Source organism: Symphalangus syndactylus, chromosome 9 (genome assembly GCF_028878055.3).
Source record: "Symphalangus syndactylus isolate Jambi chromosome 9, NHGRI_mSymSyn1-v2.1_pri, whole genome shotgun sequence".
Classification (NCBI taxonomy): Eukaryota; Metazoa; Chordata; class Mammalia; order Primates; family Hylobatidae; genus Symphalangus; species Symphalangus syndactylus.
The window spans coordinates 134,219,681-134,239,079 of NC_072431.2; the positions used below are offsets into that span (position 1 = coordinate 134,219,681).

The 19,399-nt window shown below is 41.7% G+C and overlaps 1 protein-coding gene and 1 long non-coding RNA gene across 5 annotated transcripts in view; one reads left to right on the forward strand and one right to left on the reverse strand.

Moving 5' to 3' along the window:
* PDCD1LG2 (programmed cell death 1 ligand 2) overlaps positions 1 to 15,264 on the reverse strand; it is a 64,181-nt gene extending 48,917 nt beyond the window's left edge. Inside the window, exons 1-2 of one of the 3 annotated variants that reach the window (XM_055294312.2) lie at positions 15,189 to 15,264; positions 3,147 to 3,215 (exon numbers count right to left, since the gene is read on the reverse strand). In XM_055294312.2, the coding sequence (XP_055150287.1) occupies positions 3,147 to 3,201 (55 nt within the window). In that variant the 5' untranslated portion in view covers positions 3,202 to 3,215; positions 15,189 to 15,264. Of the gene's footprint in view, positions 1 to 3,146; positions 3,216 to 8,617; positions 9,237 to 15,188 lie in introns of those variants that run through there. The other 2 variants (XM_063609202.1, XM_063609203.1) reach the window with 2 other exon arrangements.
* The window catches only part of LOC129490424 (uncharacterized), a 209,176-nt gene that overhangs the window by 121,634 nt on the left and 68,143 nt on the right, over positions 1 to 19,399 (forward strand). Inside the window, exons 2-5 of one of the 2 annotated variants that reach the window (XR_010113581.1) lie at positions 1,115 to 1,210; positions 9,972 to 10,122; positions 10,956 to 14,057; positions 15,069 to 15,496. This is a non-coding gene — a long non-coding RNA (uncharacterized lncRNA). Of the gene's footprint in view, positions 1 to 1,114; positions 1,211 to 9,971; positions 10,123 to 10,955; positions 14,058 to 15,068; positions 15,497 to 19,399 lie in introns of those variants that run through there. The other variant, XR_010113580.1, reaches the window with a different exon arrangement.

A 19,399-nucleotide genomic window follows, 5' to 3' on the forward strand; every position in this document is an offset into this window, starting at 1 on the left:
CTTCTATATATAAGGTATGCTTAAGCAATATATTTATTTATGAAAAGGACATTGTGCTATATGTTATCTTCTGGGCTTAATTTTTGTTTATTTATTTTTTACTCAACATTATGCTCTAAGATTCATAGATGTAGTCACATGTTTTTGTAATTTATCTACATTCTATATAATAATAGATGTAGTCATGTTTTTGTAATTAATTTATTCACATGCTATATATTATATATATAATATATATTCTGCAAATATACCATGATTTCTCTATCCATTCTCCAGTTGAAGTTCTTCTAGACCTACTCCTGGAATCAAATTCTCCAGTTCATATGGCTTGTTTTTATTTATTTGTAATGACTGAGAATACCACCAGAAGTGTTTTTTTTTTACTTTTTTTCTTTTTAAATGGAATCTCACTCTGTCACCCAGGCTGGAGTACAGTGGCATGATCTTAGCTCACTGCAACCTCTGCCTCCCGGCTTCAAGCAATTTTTCTGCCTCAGCTGAGTAGCTTGGATTATAGGTGGCTGCCACCATACCCGGCTAATTTTTTTGTATTTTTAGTAGAGAGGGGTTTCACCATGTTGGCCAGGCTGGTCTCGAACTCCTGACCTGAGGTGATCCACCCGCCTCGGCCTCCCAAAGGGCTGGGATTATAGGCGTGAGCCACTGCGCCTGGCCAAGTGTTATTTTTAAAATTTAAAAATAGAAAAGAAATGTGCACTGATAGGGTAGTAAGCATCACATTGATTCAATTCATGTATCTTCTTTTCTTTTCAATGAAGCATGCAGGTCTGGGGCTGTACAAGGAGCAAGGAAGAAAATGTAATCTTCTGTCTGTCTGGCCACACTGATAGCTGTAGCTCCCTCTCAGGCACTGAGTGTTGCAGTCTGATTACTCTCATATTTGTATATGAGAAATTTCTTGTATTTTTAAAATTATATTTTATTATACAAATAATACCTAGTACATGCTTCTTGTAAAAAAAAAAAAAAACCTGAATATACATAATAGATAAGACTATCCTTTTTACCCCCATCCCAGACCTCCTCCCCTCCCCAGAAGTAAACTCTAATTATTTCTCAGATCCTTTAGTTTTTTTGTTCTTTTCTTTTTCAGGTACCCTCCTCTGAAATCAAAACTCTTTAATTAAAGAGACATGAAATGACAAGATTTAAAAAAAAAATCCCATGAGGAGAAGGCATTCTAATTTAGGTAGGTATTTAATATTTGTTTGAACTGATGTTATCTGCATAGTGGAAAGCAGAAAAGAATTCCAAATTTGTGAAGAAAGTGAGAAAGCACTACGTTTTTACTTTCCTTTCAGTTAATTCAGCAACATAATTCATTACACACATTTTTTGGTTCTGTGAATATCCAGAATAAACATTCAATACATATCCATACTCAGACTTCAGTGCAAAAACCTATTCCAAAGTTGGAAGATTTATGGGTTGCCTGCCATTTTTGATTACCATCATCATAGTAGCACAGTAAAGTAGAAAGAACATTAGCTTTGTTGAAATCTTGCCTGTGTCACCTAATAACTATGTAATCTTGGGGAAATTAAGTATATTTTCCGAGTTCTAGTTCCCTGACCTGCAAAATGATCCTTGTGAAGATTAAATGAACTATACCGTATGTAAATTGCCTAGCACAGTATCTGGCATTTAGTGAATCCTCAATAAATGTAAATGCTCTTCCTTTTGCCCCATTAGTATACCTAACTGGGAGCTAGTGCCTATCTTCATTGTCTTGTGCTGATCATCTTAGAAGATCCTTCCTCTGTAGAAAGACCCAATGAGGGATAAAAAATGTTGCCCCTTGTCACCCTAACTCACTCCTTTCCTAAGAGAAAAGGCAAAAAAAAAAAAAAAAAAAAGACAGAAAACCCAGGATCTCAGTGTTTTTAAGCTATAAACCCACAGAGGTTACACATTCCCCAAGTTTTCTCCTGAAGCCCCCAGTCCTGCCACAGGATGGGGAACAATGTCTTTTGGCCCTCATTTCCCTTATCACTCTATGGAAACTTGAAGCTGTTTTGTAGCATAGAAGTGTTTGCCCCTTTTGCTTGTCTCTAAAATTCCAGCCAGGCAGGGTTCCTTGCAAAGAAAACATGAAAAGTTCCTTTAGCTGGCCCTGCAGGCAGGAGCAGAGTAGAAGTAAGCAGAATATCTCAGGGTCTTCCTTCGAGGAGGGCCCCAAGTGCATGTCTCTAGTGCCAGACCAGGCTGGGCAGCTCAAGGCAGTGAGAGGAATGTGAGTGGGTAAAGAGTGATCTGGAACCAGCTAGTAGGGAGGAGAAAGCTCTTCGAAAGGTTATTAAGTGCCAAGGGAGCCATTATTTCTCAATCATGAGCAGAAAGATGATTTCCCATGGGGCTGGGGCTAGTGTCTTTAGGACTTAATCCTCTGTCCACACCTCTGTCTTACTCTCTTACCTCCTGGTGTTCATCCAAAATAATGCACTCATGGTTCTAACTACACCCTCGAATGGTCTGAAGTACCTTCCCCAAGAGAACAACCAACTGTGAAACTGCCTTTCTTTCTGCTCATCCTCATCCTCCAATAGAAGTCCTTTCTTCAAGTCCAAAGGGATAGCCTTAAGGTTCATTGTTCATTTGGGTTTTAGGAAGACTCAGTAAACCACATTAAGGTATGAATGACCAACAGCTGCTATTGTTGCTTTTCAGAAGAGAAACTCACAGAAACAACTAATAATATGCAGAATGTCTTTAAGACATTATCTGTAGAGTAACAGTGTTCCCTGGCCATTGTCTCCTTACTCTCCTTGCCAGAAAGGAAGGGGACAGCTGCTTGGCATCTCACCTTTAAGGGAACTCAACCCCTGCCCTCTTGTATCAGTTTAGATTTACATGGTCTGAGTGATCCTGTCTTCTTGTCATTACCCTCACTGGATAGTGGGGATAGATGGAGCAATATTCTCAGTCCCCGTTTCTGTCAGATAGGGATATTGGCATGTATAAGCCACCTTGGGGACTCTTTTTTTTGTGGTGCTTGGAATAGCCCAGAAATCATACGTCCTCTCAAAGACAGCCCTCAGCCTGAGGACCACGTTCTCATTTTTGGCTTTGGCTAGGAACCACCACCTGCTCTTCTTTCTTAAGCCTCTCCCTTTGTCCTTTCTTACCTGCTATCTGGTGAAGCTGCAATTCCAGGCTCAACATTAGCAGGAGGAAGATCATGCTCTGTATTTGATCTGAAATAGACAATTGAAAGTCTTAGGGCCTTATGAAACTTTGCTGGGTCTTTGGTTCTTTGTTCACTTTTGAAAACAAGGAAATAACAAATCATTTGGGGAAGGTGACAGACCGTGGTAGAGTGGAGCTGGGAGGAGAAGTTGTAGGTTGATTTTCTGGAGAAGAGAAGATATAAATTAAGAGTAAACAAGACACTCTTTATAAATCCAAATGAGACGTTCTTCCTTTTCTAATGGTCATTTCTGAATATGAACCAGTCCTTGTGAACCACACATATTGGCAGTTATCTGCACGTCTCATGAAGCTTTCCATAGCTTTTTTCAATAGCTGGCCCTTGAACCCCAACTTTGTTTGTCAAACGAATAATGGACACCATCTTCTTTACCTGGACTGGATGTCTGGGAGTCTGACATTTGAAAATAAGGCTCCATAGAACAGAGCTACATTCTCAATAAATACTTGCTAGTTGACTGAGCAAAGTAGTCAAGTGCTTTTGAGTGCTGGAATTGAGTTTGCCCCTCAGTTGAACTACCTCTTACTAAGAGGTTTAGACAGGGAGAGTAGGGAACTGGCTCTGATGAGAGTGGGGGCTGCGAATGCCCCACCTTGGTCCTGCTCTACCTCCCATGCTTTCTCCTTTGCTCTGAGCTTTCTTTACCCATGGACTTCTTATAGTTGAGGAAAGGGACAGAGCACACAGCTAATCTGATAATGGTTTGAAACTGAGGAGGCTTTCCAACTTTTATCAGCCATGGAATCATTTCTTCAAGGGAAATCTGTTGGAGCCATACATCTAAATCAGGTAACAGCAGAGCTGCTCTGAGTGTGATGAAAAGCAGTGAAGGGTTTGGGTCAGGAGAATGATAGAACCTCATTTACATCATTAAAAGACAACTAAGCTTTGGTGTAGGCAAAAGACTATTGCTGGGAGAGAGAGGTTGCTGGCAAGATTACAAGCAGTGAGATCAGTTAGGAATGTGTTTGCAGAAATGCTGATTGCTTAGAGTAGAGGGGCTAGTAGGGGTGAGAAGTGGTCTGTTGGCGAGTTTATATATTTTTTCTTTGTTTTAAAATTTTATTTTAAAAATTTCAACAGCTTTATTAAAGTATAATCGATATGCAAAAAAGGGTTATATATGTGTATGTGTGTATATATATTTAAAACACAGACTTTTTTAAAGTGCATGACTCTGTGGTTTTTAGTATGTTCAGAGAGTGGTGCAACAAACACTATTATCCAATTTTAGAACATTTTCATTACCCTGAAAATGAACCCCTTACCCATTAGCAGAAAATTCCTATTTCCCCTTCCCTTTCCCTATGGCCCTTGGCAACCACTCATCTAGTTTCTGTCTCTATCAATTGCTTATTCTGGATATTTCATAAAAATGGAATCATGCAATATGTAGACTTTCGTGGCTGGCTTTTTTCACTGAACATAATGTTTTCAAGGTTCATCTGTATTGTAGCACATATCAGTACTGCATTCCTTTTTGTGACTAAATAATATTCCATTGTATGGTATACCACATTTTGCTTACCCATTCATCAGTTGATGGTCATTTGGATTGTTTCTGCTTGTTGGCTATTATGAATAATGTTGCTGTGAAAACTCATATACAAGTCTTTGTCTATGTATACTTTTAATTATCTTGGGTACATATGTAGGAGTAGAATTGCTGAATTAAGTGGTAACTCTATATTTAACTTTTTGAGGAATTGCCAAACTATTTATCAAATATATGATTTGGAAATATTTTCTCCCATTCTGCACATTGTCTTTTCGGTTTCTTGATAGAATCCTGTGAAGCATAAATGTTTTAATTTAATTTTGATTTTAATTTTGAAACACAAATTGATTTTAAGTAACAAAATCCAATTTATCCACTTTTTTCTTTTATTGTTTGTGCTTTAGGTGTCATACCTAAGAAACCATTGCCTAGTCAAGGTCACAAAGATTTACATCTGTATTTTCTGCTAAGATAAGTATAAATGGAGCAATTGTACAGGGACAACTGGATGTCCACATGCAAAAGAACAAATTTGGAGCCTTACCTCATACCATATACAAAAATTAAACAAAATGGATCAAAAACCTAAATATAAGAACTTTAGTTCTAAATTTGTTCTATTGATTGTGGGCATTCAGTTGTGCCTGTACAATTTGTTGAGGAAATTATTCTTTCCCTAGTGAACTGTCTTGGCACCCTTGCAAAACATCAATTGATCATATATATAAGGGTGTATTTCTGGACTCTCAATTCTATTTTATTGAACTATATGTCTATCCTATGTCAGTACCACACAGTGTTGGTTACTGTAGCTTTGTAGTAAGTTTTGAAACTGGAAAGTGTGAGTCCTCCAACTTTGTTAGTCTTTTTCAAGATTTTTTTTTAGGGGGCTATTCTGGCTTCCTTACATTTTCAAATGAATTTTAGGGTCAACTTGCTCATTTCTGCAGACAAAGGAAGCTGGAATTTTGGTAGGGATTTTATTGAATCCATAGATCAATTTGGGGAATACAGCCAGCTGAATAATATTTAGTCTTCCAATTCATGAATACAGCATGTCTTTCCTTTATTTAGGCCTTCTATAGTTTGAAAAACGACCTGAAGGGAACTACTGACAGGCTGGATATATAGTTCGAGAAAAAGAGAGAAATCCAGGAAAATTCCTAAGTTTGGGGCTGGAATCACTAAGGCAATGGAGATGCTGTTTATTAAAATAGAGAATCCTGAGGGAGAAGCAAATTAGGGGAGGGGAAAAAGAGTTGCATTTGTTGCAGATTTGGTTTGAAATGCCTATTAGATATCCAAGTGGAGGTGTTTAGTAGGCAGTTGGGGTAGAGATGTAAATTTAGGAGTCATCAATGCAGAAGTGTTAGATTTAAAGTCATGGATATCTGCATTACATCACCTACAGAAAGATAGGAAAGAGAGTGCCCAAGAACTGAGACATGGGGTATTCCAACATTTATAGATCTTTGTGAAGAGTGGTCACCAGCAGAGAAGATTGAGAGGAAGGGTACAAAGGCAAATGGCAGTGTGTATTATCCATGCATTTTATTTTCTGTATTCTGATGCTTTGACACTTGGGGCCTTGCTGACCCTGAAGGGACTGCCCCTCCCAGGGTTAGCCAATTCTAACCTCTAAGAGAGAGTAAACCACTTGCCCATGGGCACACTTTTCAAATGCAAACCAACCCATTCCAGAGCCCAAACCCACAACTGCCTGATTTGCTGGGGGCTTTCACATTCCCAACACTATGCACCTGCCCTAATCACCCCAGGGCCAAGTACTAGAAGACTAGGGACAGCCCCTATGTCCCAGAGCCTGCTGAAATTATTTATATCAATGAACCCTAAATCCACTCACCCTGCTTCACCCATTTCTTCCTGTTGAAACCACAATAAAGACCTTACGCACCCCCCACCTGCCTCTTGGCTGACCCTGGTGCTTCCCCATGTGGCCCCTTGTGGCATGGTGTGCCCCCCTCTCTTGGGATCTGTGAGTATAACATACTTTTTTCAATGACAGTCATTTCCTGATATATTGGCCTCACCATACCTAAATAATAATAAAACCTATATTTTCAAACGCAGTGCTACAAAGGAGTGATCAGTAGAGCCAAATACTCTTGAGAGTTGCATTTAGCAGTATGGAGGTCATGGATGATCCTGACAAGCACAGTATCAGTGAGTTTTGCACAGATGAAAGCTTGAATAGGTTCAAAAGAGAATGGGTAAAGATGTGGTGACAAATATAGGCAACACTCTCAAGAAGAGTGCTATAAAAAGGAGAAGAGAAATGAGTCAGTAACTAGAGGGAAATGTAAGGTCCTCAGTGAGCTGTATTCTTGTTTTTATTTTAGAAAGGGAGATCTTACAGCAGGTAACAACTGGGAACAGAATTAAGTGCTTTCCACAGGGAAATGCTCATGGCATACCTTAGCTTGACCAGAAGATAGCCTTCCTTATTAAAATGCAAATGTATCCAAAAAAGGTATCATCTTAAGGTGCACCAACAGGCCTGGCACTTGCCAGCACTCTTACTTTTAGAGCATGAAAGGACGGCACGTAACATAGCTCTAGCAACAGAAAAGATTCCTGGATCACCCGCCACTGGCTTTAACTTCCCCTTCTTCCTTGCCCTTCCACGGGGACTTTCCTGGCACACTGTCTCCTTGAGCAAACTGAGGAACAGACACTGTTATAAAGATACTTTCCAACCAACAGCTTCCTTTCCTACTAATCCTCCTCTAGGGAATATATGGTTTATGCAATGGGTAAGAGCTCAGGCTCTAAAATCAGACACATCTGGGTTTAATCCTAGTTTTACAAATTGTAAGCCTCTAACACCTTGGACAAATTTTGAAAAGTCTTTGTGCCTTGTTTTCCTATTATGCTAATAGTAACAACACCCACCTTAAGCTAGAATCTTAGACCTCTGCATTTCTCATCTTGCAAATATCGCCCATCCCCTAGTCCTGTTAATTCTCCCTCCTGGATACTTTTTGCATGGTGGCTCTCCTTTCTTCCACCCCATTGCCATCACCTTAATTCAGCTTCTTATCATTTCTTCTTATACCATAGCAGAGCCTTCTCACTGCTATTTTTACCTTCTAGTCTTGCCTTCCTCTGCTCCATCCTCCACTTATTGAGGTGAAGGACAAAAACCTTGGAGTCATCTTGAGTCCTTTCTTTTCTCATTCTACATCTGATTCATTAACAAACCCTATTGGCCCTTCCTTCAAATATATCCAGAATCTGACCATTTCTCACTACCTCCACTGCTTCCATATCAGTCAGAGTCATTGTCGTTTCTCATGGTGATTTCTGCATTAGTCTGACAACTGGATTCTATGATTCCAGTTTTGCCTTCCTGCAGTTGATTCTGCAGCCAGAGTGGGTTTTAAAAAATAAAAGTCAAACCATATTTGCTTAAAACCTTCTGATGGCTCAACATTTCACTCACTGTAAAACCCAGTTTTTTCAACAGCCAAGACAAGAGGGCCCTCTGTCTTGGACCCCATGCTTTAGAAGACCCCACCGTGCCCATCCTTCTCCCTGAGGGTAAGGTGTCTGCAGGGCTGAGAGGTGTCATCTGGAGCTTTTGACCTACCAACTGCCATCCATCGCAGTCTGTCCTTGAAACTCTGGAATTCCTAGCCTGAATTGCCTTAAGCCTGCTTCCAGGCCTGTGTGGCCTCTTCCACAGATCCAATCCCTAAGGGAGGACCTTGCTGCCAGTGTACATGTCCCCCTACCCAGACACTTTCATTGTTCTTTCTCCTGAGACTGTCTTATGTAAAATTGCAAGAGCACTCCAACCCTACCCCAGCATTCCCAACAATCCTTAGTCATCTTTTCTCCCCCAAAGCAGTCATTACCATTTAACATACCATATAGGTCTCTCTCTGTTGCCCAGGCTGGAGTCAGTGGCACAATCATAGCTCACAGTGATGGCAGCAGCTGCCTGTTTAGAGCAGCTGCAGCAGGGGAGGTGTGGCCAGGGAGGCCAAGAACAGGTGGGAGTCCTGCCCCGTACTGAGTTGGCAGGGTGGAAGCCGTATGCTCCCAGGCACCCCTGTAGCTGCCCAGCTGTGGCTCTGGACCTAGGCATCTCTGTACTCTCAGGGGCCCAGGAAGTCCCCTGCTCCCACAAGGTTGAAGGTGCCTGCTCCCACTCCCTGGCCTCTCCCCACTCCTGGCGCCTGCTACTGGGTGAAGCAAAGTTGTGGCCAAGCCTAGGTGCTGTCACAACCCAGCCAGGCATGTGGGTGCTCAGGGTGGTGCTGACACACTAACCCCCTGCTGCCTCGACCTCTTCCAGACGTTGGGTGCTGACAAGCACAGAGGGAGGCTGAGCAGGGGCTGAAGGTGGCTCAGGGCGGGCCTGCAGGCACCCCTCGGCACGAACAGCCTGGGCGTCATGGACAGCATGTTGATGGCAAGAGGGAGACAGGTTCCTTGGCAGAAAGAGGTTAGGTCCCTGGTGAAACCCAACCTTCAAGCCAGGGATGGCCCAAAGCCTGGGAGCCAGGTTGCCAATTGTGGGTGGAGTCCACAGCCTGGGGTAGGAACTTAACAGTGCTTTTTCCGGGCCCTTCCATGGCTGCCCATGGGCCAATCAGCACACGCTTCCTTCCTTCTGAGCCTGTAAAAACCCTGGACTCGGCCAGGCTCGGTGGCTCATGCCTGTAATCCCAGCACTTGGGAGGCCGAGGCAGGCAAATCACGAGGTCAGGAGTTTGAGACTAGGCTGGCCAGCATGGCGAAACCCCGTCTCTACTAAAAGTACAAAAAATTAGCTGGGTGTAGTGGTGGGCGCCTGTAATCCCAGCTACTCAGGAGGCTGACGCAGGAGAATCGCTTGAACCTGGGAGGCAGAGGTTGTAGTGAGCTGAGATCGCGCCACTGCACTCCAGCCCTGGTGACAGAGTGAGACTCCATCTCAAAAAAACAAAACAAACAAACAAAACCCTGGACTCAGCCAGACTTGAACACACATTGGGACTACCAGCTGGGGGAAGGAGCTGCTCACTTCAGGTCTCCTCTTTCTTCCTTTCTTTTCTTTTCTTTTTTTTTTTGAGATGGAGTCTTGCTCTCTCACCCAGGCTGGAGTGCAGTTGTGTGATCTTGGCTCACTGCATCCTCTGCCTCCTGGGTTCAAGCGATTCTCCTGCCTCAGCCTCCTGAGTAACTGGGACAACAGGCGTGCACAGCTGCACCTGGCTAATTTTTTCATATTTTTAGTACAGATGGAGTTTCACCATCTTGGTCAAGCCGGTCTCGAACTCTGACCTTGTGATCCACCCGCCTCGGCCTCCCAAAGTGCTGGGATTACAGGCGTGAGCCACCGTTCCTGGCTCAGGTCTCCTCAACTCTCTGGGATGACCTGCCTGTGGTAAGGAGCTATCCATTGTGGGTCTCCTCTCTGCTGAGAACTGAACACTCATTTCCTGCCTATGGAAAGGTGCTACCCACTTTGGGTCTCCTGAAAGCTGTTCTGTCACTCAATGAAGCTCCTCTCCGCCTTGCTCACCCTCCAGTTGTCCACATACCTCATTTTTTCTGGACAAGGGACAAGAACTCAGGACCTGCCGAATGGTGGACTGAAAGAGCTGTAACAGAAACACTTCTTTAGCTGAATGAGCATTGTGCTGACTTTTCTCCAGGAGACAAAAATGAACATGTTCAAACAACCATGCCACTTCTTTAGTCTCCCCTTTTAAAATTCACTTGTGTTTTGTAAATACATTTATTGATGTCTATTCCTATGTGGCTATCCATTTTCATCTTAATAGTATTGGGCGGAGTTAGAAACTAGAAATCAACAAGTTCTCTAATATCTGGGTCTCTTGACCAAACCACAGGTAGTGAACAGAAATGCTTGTGGGAACTTGGACAAGGTATGTGAAAAATACTTTGCAAGTGGTAAACATTCTTCACATTCATCGTCGTTATCACTTATAAGGGTGGTAATCTTTGGTCTAAAAATCCCATGAATTCCTATATGACCACTCCTCCCACTAACTTCACTAAGCTCTCGCCTGGTAAAAGTCTACCCATTTTTTAAGACTCACTCAGGGCCACCTCCTTCATAAATCCTCTCCTGAGCTTCCCAAGCAAATGTCTGCAGAACTATTGCACCTCTCAGGATATTTCTTGTCTGCCTTGTATTTATTAGTTCATACTCAATTTTGATCTTATTTTGTCTTTTTTTTTTTTTTTCTTTAGAGACTAGGTCTCACTCATTGCCTAGCCTGGAGTGTAGTGGCCATTCACAGGTGTGATCATAGAGCACTGCAGCCTTGAATCCCTGGCCTCAAGCAAACTCTGGCTTCAAGTGATTCTCCTGCCCCAGCCTCCCAAGTAGCTGGGACTATAATTGTGGGCTACCTTGCCCAGCTTATTCTGCTTATTTCTACATAAGAAGTATCAATTTACTCAATTGCATTAGGAAGTTGTATCTTTCCAGAGAAATTAAGGAAACATCTGTAAATTCTGAGGATAAGTTTGTAAACAGAAAATGAGGAAATTTTTTTCAAGCAAAATTTGCAAGAGGATCAAAATGATGGTAGGTTCTAGCAGTTTCACTTCTTGGTTGCTATAGGCCTAGTTTCTTGCCATTTCTACTGTCTGTGGAGATCTATTTCCAAATTGATAGATGAAATACAAATAATTGTGGTGCTGAAGCTTTAATTATCTCTTTCTTTTATTCAAAACATTTACTTGGTATTTACTGTGTGCCAAGCTCTAGTATACAAAGGTGAATAAGACACAGCCAGTGGTTTTATGGAATTCTCTGGTCTGTGCAATAAGTGAGGCATAGACATTCTATGGAAATATCTCAAGAATCCTAGCAAATCATTCCTTTGTGTAACAATAACCAGCCTAAAAGATCAGGTTTGTAAAATACTTCATTCTTTGTTAAATACTGCCAGTCTTATCCCATTTGCCTCTTCCCTCTCCCAGTGTCTAGTAGAGCCTGGCTATCCATGAAGACCTAGATAAATACATATCCAATTGATCTGAAATACCTGAACTAACCACTGTTTTGAAGCCAAGTGTCTAAGACACTAATTGTAATTAGCAATGTCTGAACATAATCTGAATTTGAATGCCTTTGGGCAAGTTATGCAGAGTTTGCCCCAGGTCTTACCATTCTCCATTGTATTAGACCTAGCTGGATTCACTTATTTTTGTTGCCTGCCAAACCCAATAGGTATTTGAGTTTTGGGGGAATCTTAGAGCCAGTACTCTGCTGTCATAGGTATATGAGTAATTATTCGACCTCTAAACCATCTGTGGCATAGACTACCAGTAGCCTTAAGATGCTATTCTACTCAATTTAATAGAGCACTTAAGTTCAAATTAAATCTCAATTTTTTAAGCAATAAACAATGAGTTCCCACTTTTTATAAGCCTTTATATTAGAAAGTTGTGAGAATTCATAGAAGAATTTATCACTGGAGAATTCATAGAAGGTTTCCTCTAAGAAAGGGCCCTTGCCCTTAAAGACATTGTACCATAATTGGAAGGTTAAAACTCTCACACATGAAAAATAGTAAAACTGATGTAAAACAAGTGATAAAATCGCAAAAGCCCTAGAAGTGGACTAGAGGAAGGGAGACTTCCCAGAGGGGTAGGATTTGAACTGGGCCTTTGAAGCACTAGTAGGATTTGGAGTTGAAGCTATTTTAAAGGGCGGTGCATAGCTGATTCAGAAGCAGTCTCAGAGGTGCAAATGCACAGGCGTGTTGAGGGGACAATGAACAGAGTAACTTGGCTGGACACTTAGGTTGAGAATGTCAAGAGCTTAATGCTAGGCAGAGCTGCCAATCAGGAGATAGTGGCAGTCACTCAAAAACTGAGTGACAATACCAAAGGAGTATCTGAAAAAGATTAAATCTAATTTTTTTTTCAGTATAGAATTGAGGGTGGGTGGAATTGGCAGACAGCCACCCAATTAGGGGGTCACTGTATTCATCTAGATGTTTGGTAACAAGGCCCTAACTTCAGGTCAGAAAAAGGAAGCAAGGAAGAGGAAGAAGAAACATATAAGACAATTGACAAAACAATTGACTACTGATCAGCCATGCGCAAGAGACAAAGAGAGAAGCAACAAGATTGACTGGGGTTTTAAGGCCAGACCAGCAAGACAATATTGGAGCCATGGGGAAGGAAGGGGTGGCAGGGAGAAATAGAAGATTGGGAGCTGATTTTAGAGGGAAGACAGTAAGTTTGGTTTTAGTCTGGGCAAGGCATAAGCATTCCAAAAAATTATAGGTCCAGAGTTTGGGACAAAATTTAGGGCTAAAGATAAGGAAGTTATTTCTAATATGGAAATGTTAGTTAATATCGAGGAATGAATGAACCATCTGATGGGGAGAATATAAAAAGAAAGATTATAAAGAAAAGATCTGAACTCAGGAACGTCCCAAAATTTGGAGAGCAGGAACAGAGGACTAGTGAAGAAGGCAGAGACAAGGTGGTCAGAATAGCATCAGAAGCTCCCCCAGAGCAGTACTTCTGAGGCAAGGGAGGAAAATCCCTCAAAGCAGGGGCAGTTCATCATAGGGAGCCGTGAAGACTAAGAACTGGAAGTCAGCCCACAGGTGTGTTAGAGACAGCTGGAAGGCATCAGAGGTGACTGGGGCTAGATAACCTTTCAGATGCTTTTGTCTATCCTGGAATTCTGTGAGTTGATTTGAAGGTTATCGAGCCCAGCTATAGTGGAGCAGGGTGTGGCATGAGGAGGTGATACTACAGTTGCCCCTTTACAGAGTAACCCAAGTATGCAACAATTAAGACATATGACATATTTGGACGTTAGCATGTGGAATTAAAATGACACACAACAATCTATTGGTTGCTGTCCAACATATTGTAAAGCAAATAAACTCTGAAGCATGACCCATAATACTGTCTCTACCATCTCCTTTTTCAAATCAACCTCAAACTTCCCCCTGTCCATTACATGAACATTTCATTTCTGGTGATTTTCCTGACATTTCATCAAATAAATCCATTCAGCAATTCGGCAAGCACCCAATAAGCACCTATGTGTATTGCCAGGTACTGCACTAGGAACTTGGGACTCAGAGAACTTTAAAGGTGTGCTTCTTGCCTGTGAGGAGCTCCAGTTCAATGGAGAAATCTGGGGAGGAGACACCCTGAAGCAGCACACAACAAACAGCCTGCTGATGGGGAGACCTCAAATAATGAAGGCAAATAGATCAGGTTCCAGTGGCAAGAGCAGCAGGAGCAGGATTGTTCATCACTCACAGAATCTTAGGCTTGGAAAGGAGCTTGGAGGACATCCAGACATAAGCTAATGTCCTCGTGCTCCAGATTTCTGTCACTTGTCCCTATGCATATTGTTCTTGTTGCTCAGTTTTATAAGGTGAGATATTTTCTGCATCAAATATTGCACTGTAAAATAATATAACTGTTCTTAAGATTGTCTCTCAGCTTAGAGTTTTCGGAGGCTTAATGGTGAAGAACTTAAAAATCTGTTTTCCTATGACTGACATCTGTTTGTGATTATCCATTTAGCAGACAGTGATCACTCCAGGCTGGCCTTTGTTTACAAGCTATGACTAAGCTTGTATTTGACCCTGATACAACTGTCTCATTACTGCTCACACTGAATATTTTTACTCTGCATTTTGTCGATTTAGGTGTCTCATTCCCTGCCCCTCAGAGCCATAGTATTTTAGGGTGAAAAGTCCTAATTAGTTGGTAATCCCACTCATGCTTAGCCTCTCGACCTGCATCCCCTCCACATGAACCCATTGCCTTTGCTCTTCTACTCAGTTCACCCAGGCGGTGGGCAATCAAGAGCAATTATTGCAGTTCTCTTTAATTTTTCTACCTTTTCTCTGATCATTTTATATGGAAAAAATAAGCCTTTCCACAGTCCCCAAATCATGCTTTTGTTCAATAATGATTACCTCTATAAGTTATTAAGATAATAGTTTTGGGTTTTTTGTTTTTGTTCCCCCGGCCCCACCCCGCCCCCCCCCACCAACAGCTGACTCTTAGTCATAGCTTGTAAACAAAGGCCAGCCTGGAGTGATCACTGTCTGCTAAATGGATAATCACAAACAGATGTCAGTCATAGGAAAACAGATTTTTAAGTTCTTCACCATTAAGCCTCCGAAAACTCTAAGCTGAGAGACAATCTTAAGAACAGTTATATTATTTTACAGTGCAATATTTGATGCAGAAAATATCTCACCTTATAAAACTGAGCAACAAGAACAATATGCATAGGGACAAGTGACAGAAATCTGGAGCACGAGGACATTAGCTTATTTGTGCCCCTCAGCACAATTTCTGAGGCAGAATGTCTCTTGCCTAAAATGGTGTGGAGAGAAGGTAGGCCACCCTTCCCCCACCCTGGCAGCCTCATCATGGTCCACAACATAAACAGTATGAGAGTATCTCAACCCACTCGTTACTCACATGAGGACTTGTCACAGCTCCACAGGTAAAGATGCAAAAGAAAACAACAGAAAACAATTGCTGTTTGTATTAGATTTCCTTACAGTAGCCACCAAAATGAACAGCCAAAAGGAAAAACAAAACCATCAACATGCAGTAGCTCCACCCCAGGAATCTTTCTAGCTGGGACGTATGAGGATGGTAACAAAAAAGCACTAAGAATTTGGCGTTAAGATATATTCATCAAGAGAAGAAAAGTTGTTCATTCAGCTTAAGGTTTGCTGTAACATGAGAGTGAGTCAAACCAGAACTAGTACTGAGGAACTGACGAAAGCCTGGCTTATTTGGAAAGTTTTGGTTTTGCTTTTAGCAGTTTGTCTGTGAATGGGATTGCATTCCTGATTTGGCTTTCGGCTTAGCTATGGTTGGTGTTTAGGAATACTAGTGATTTTTGTATGTTCATGTGGGATCCTGAAACTTCGCTGAAGTTTATCAGCTTAAGGAGTTTTGGGCTGAGACTATGGGATTTTCTAGATATAAAATTATGTTATCTGCAAACATGGGTAGTTTGACTTCCTCTCTTCCTTCTTGGGTGCCTTTTCTTTCTTTCTCTTGCGTGATTGCTCTGGCCAGGACTTCCAATAGTATGGTGAATAGGATTGGTGAGAGAGGGCAGCCTTGTCTTGTGCCGGTTTTCAAGGGGCATGCTTCCAGCTTTTGCCTATTCAGTGTGATGTTGGCTGTGGGTTCATCATAGATGGCTCTTATTTTGAGGTATGTTCCTTCAATACCTAGTTTGTTGGGAGTTTTTTTTTTTTTAACATCCCTTGAGAGTTTTTAACACCCTTTTATTCCCTCTCTTTCCCCTATTCTTAAATGTGCTCCAGCTTCCCCATTGTCCCTGGAGCACATTTAGGAATAGGGGAAAAGGGATGGAGTGAAGAATACCAGCATGTCTTAGTGCTGTGCCAGGAAATTTACTCATTTCCCGGGGCTTCTGTAACACATGACCTCAAGTCCTTGGCATTCCCTGACTTGTAGTTGTATCACTCCAATCTCTGCCTCCATCTTCAAATGACATTCTTTTCTGTGTGTATCTCTATATTCCTCTCCTCTTATGAGGATACCATCCTTTCGATTAGTGCCCACCCTAATGCAGTATGACCTCATTTAGACTACATCTGTGCAGACCCTATTTCCAAATAAAGTCACATTCTGAGGTCCTCAGTAGACATGAATTTGGGGGGAACATTATTCAACTAACCTCACTTCATTTCATAGTGCCTCATTTCATTCTCAGTGCAATGTGTGGTTTAGAGTTAGACCCATTTTACACATGAGAAAACAGGACCAAGATCAAACAATGTTTCCTTAGTTGCATGGCTGAATTTGAATTCAGACCTCAGTGGCCCCACTATACCTTGAGGCTTGTGATTGGTGAGTTTAAAACCACATGGCAAGAAAAGGCGAACTTGAATATAGGCCTGTATGATCAATCCTTCTCCTGCTGCCTCCCGCCCTTTTCCTTGTGCTTATAGGGGTAGGATCAGCAGAGATGTGGGGCTGAACACTCAGACAGAGGATGTTTTTAAGAAAACATCTCTCCTTGCCTGTCCTCTAAGCCTTCCCTGCCTCCTTGTTTCTTCTGCAAAAGCAAGGATCTCCTTTCCTCCTCCTTGTCCTGCATCCTCTTTTCGCCCCATCGCTTGAACAAGAAATACTTTAAGAAGTACTACAAAGCTGTGTAGTACCTACAAATGGGAGTGGCTGCCTAGACCGCAAGAGTTGGGACTGTGTCTGTGGGACCCATGCTTCCTCTGGGGACCTGCTTCTACACCCACGGCTCCAGGCACGTGGTTTCCTTAGGAGTTGCCTTTCTCTTACCTGACACTCTGTTCCTGGCCACAGTGACTGGCTGAGAAATGGACATATGTCCCCTGTGTGGCTTTGAGTTTTAGTATCTGTGGAAAACACACCTCACCTACCAGAGTTCCTGTCCTTCTTTAGGAGTGAGGTGCACTCACCACTATTTCCTTTCCTCTCTCTTGGGTAGCCTTTCTCCTGGCTTGGCCTGCGTCTCCTCTTCACGCTTTCTTTTGGGCAGTTCAGCTCTGCTTCTCCGCAGTTTAGGGCACCCTGAAGCAAAGGAAGGCCCAGGTATTTTCCACAACAAGGCCAAATAAAACTCAAGCTAGTATCTCAGCACATTAGCCTGCCTCATAAATCTATATGTCTAGAGAAAATAATGGAGGGGTACAAACCAAAGTGTTAATAAAGGCATTTCTGGGTGGAGGTAACTTTTTTTAGTTTTTTGTTAAACTTTTGTTTTACATAGGTAACTTTTTTAGTTTTTTGTTAAACTTTTATTTTACATAGGTAAACTCGTGTCATGGAGGTTTGTCATACAGATTATTTTGTCACCTAGATACTAAGCCTAGAACCCAGTCATTTTTTTTTTTTTTTTTTTTTTTTTTGCTCATCTCCCTCCTCCCTGGGGCCTCCACCCTCAGCTAGGCTCCAGTGTGTGTTGTTCCCCTCTTTGTGTCCATGCGTTCTTATCTCTTAGCTCCCACTTATATGTGAAAACATGCAGTATTTGGTTTTCTGTTCCTGCATTAATTTGCTAAGGATAATGACTTCCAGCTCCATCCGTGTTCCTGCAAAGGACATGCTCTTTTTTATGGCTCTATAGTATTCCTTGGTGTATATGTACCACATTTCCTTTATCCAGTCTGTCATTGATGGGCATTTAGGTTGATTCCATGTCTTTGCTATTGTGAATAGTGCTATGATGAACAGGTGTGTGCATGTGTCTTTGTGATATTATGATTTACATTCCTTTGGGTATATACCCAGTAATGGGATTGCTGGATTGAATGGTAGTTCTGTTTTTAGCTCTTTGAGGAATTGCCACACTGCTTTCCACAATGGTTGAACTAATTTACACTCCACCAATAGTGTATAAGCATTCCCTTTTCTCCATAACCTTGTCAGCATGTTATTTATTAACTTTTTTTTTTTTGACACGGAGTCTCACTCTGTCTTCCAGGCTGGAGTACAGTGGTGAGATCTCAGCTCACTGCAAGCTCCACCTCCTAGGTTCATGCCATTCTCCTGCCTCAGCCTCCCGAGTAGCTGGGACTACAGGCGCCCGCCACCACGCCTGGCTAATTTTTTTGTATTTTTAGCAGAGACAGGGTTTCACCATGTTAGCTTGGATGGTCTGGATCTCCTGACCTCGTGATCCACCTGCCTCAGCCTCCCAAAGTGCTGGGATTACAGGTGTGAGCCACCGCACCCGGCCAACTTATTAACTTTTTAGTAATAGCCATTCTGACTGGTGTGAGATGATCTCTCATTGTGATTTTGGTTTGCATTTCTTTAATGATCAGTAATATTGAGCTTTTTTATATGCTTGTTGGCCATGTATATGTCTTCTTTTGAAAAATGCCTTTCATGTCCTTTGCCCACTTTTTAATTGGGTTGTTTTTTTCTTGTAATTTTTTTTAAGTTCCTAATAGATACTGGATATTAGACCTTTGTCAGTTGCATAGTTTGCAAAAATTTTCTCCCATTCTGTAGGTTGTTTGTTTACTTTGTTGATAGTTTCTGTTGCTGCGTAGAAGCTCTTTAGTTTAATTAGATCCCATTTGTCAATTTTTGCTTTGGTTGCAATTGCTTTTGGTGTCTTTGTCATGAAATCTTCACTCACTTCTATGTCCAGAATGGTATTGCCTATGTTGTCTTCCAGGGTTTTCTGTAGTTTTAGGTTTTACATTTAAGTTGTTAATCCATCTTAAGTTGATTTTTGTATCTGGTGTAAAGAAGGAGTCTAGTTTCCATCTTCTGTATATGGCTAGCCAGTTATCCCAGCCCCATTTATTGAGTAGGAAGTCCTTTCTCTGTTGCTTGTTTTTGTCAACTTTGTCAAAGATCAGATAGTTGTATGTGTGCAGCCTTATTTCTGTGTTCTCTATTCTGTTCCATTGGTCTGTCTGTTTTTGTACCAGAACCATGGTGTTTTGGTTACTGTACCCTTGTAGTATAGTTTGAAGTCTGGTAGGATGATGCTTCTGGCTTTGTTTTTTTTGCTTTGATTGCCTTGGCTATTTGGGCTCGTTGTTGGTTCATATAAATTTTAAAATATTTTTTTCTAGTTCAGTGAAAAATATCACTGGTAGTTTGGTAAAAACAGCATTGAATCTTTAAATTGCTTTGGTCGTTTTAATGAT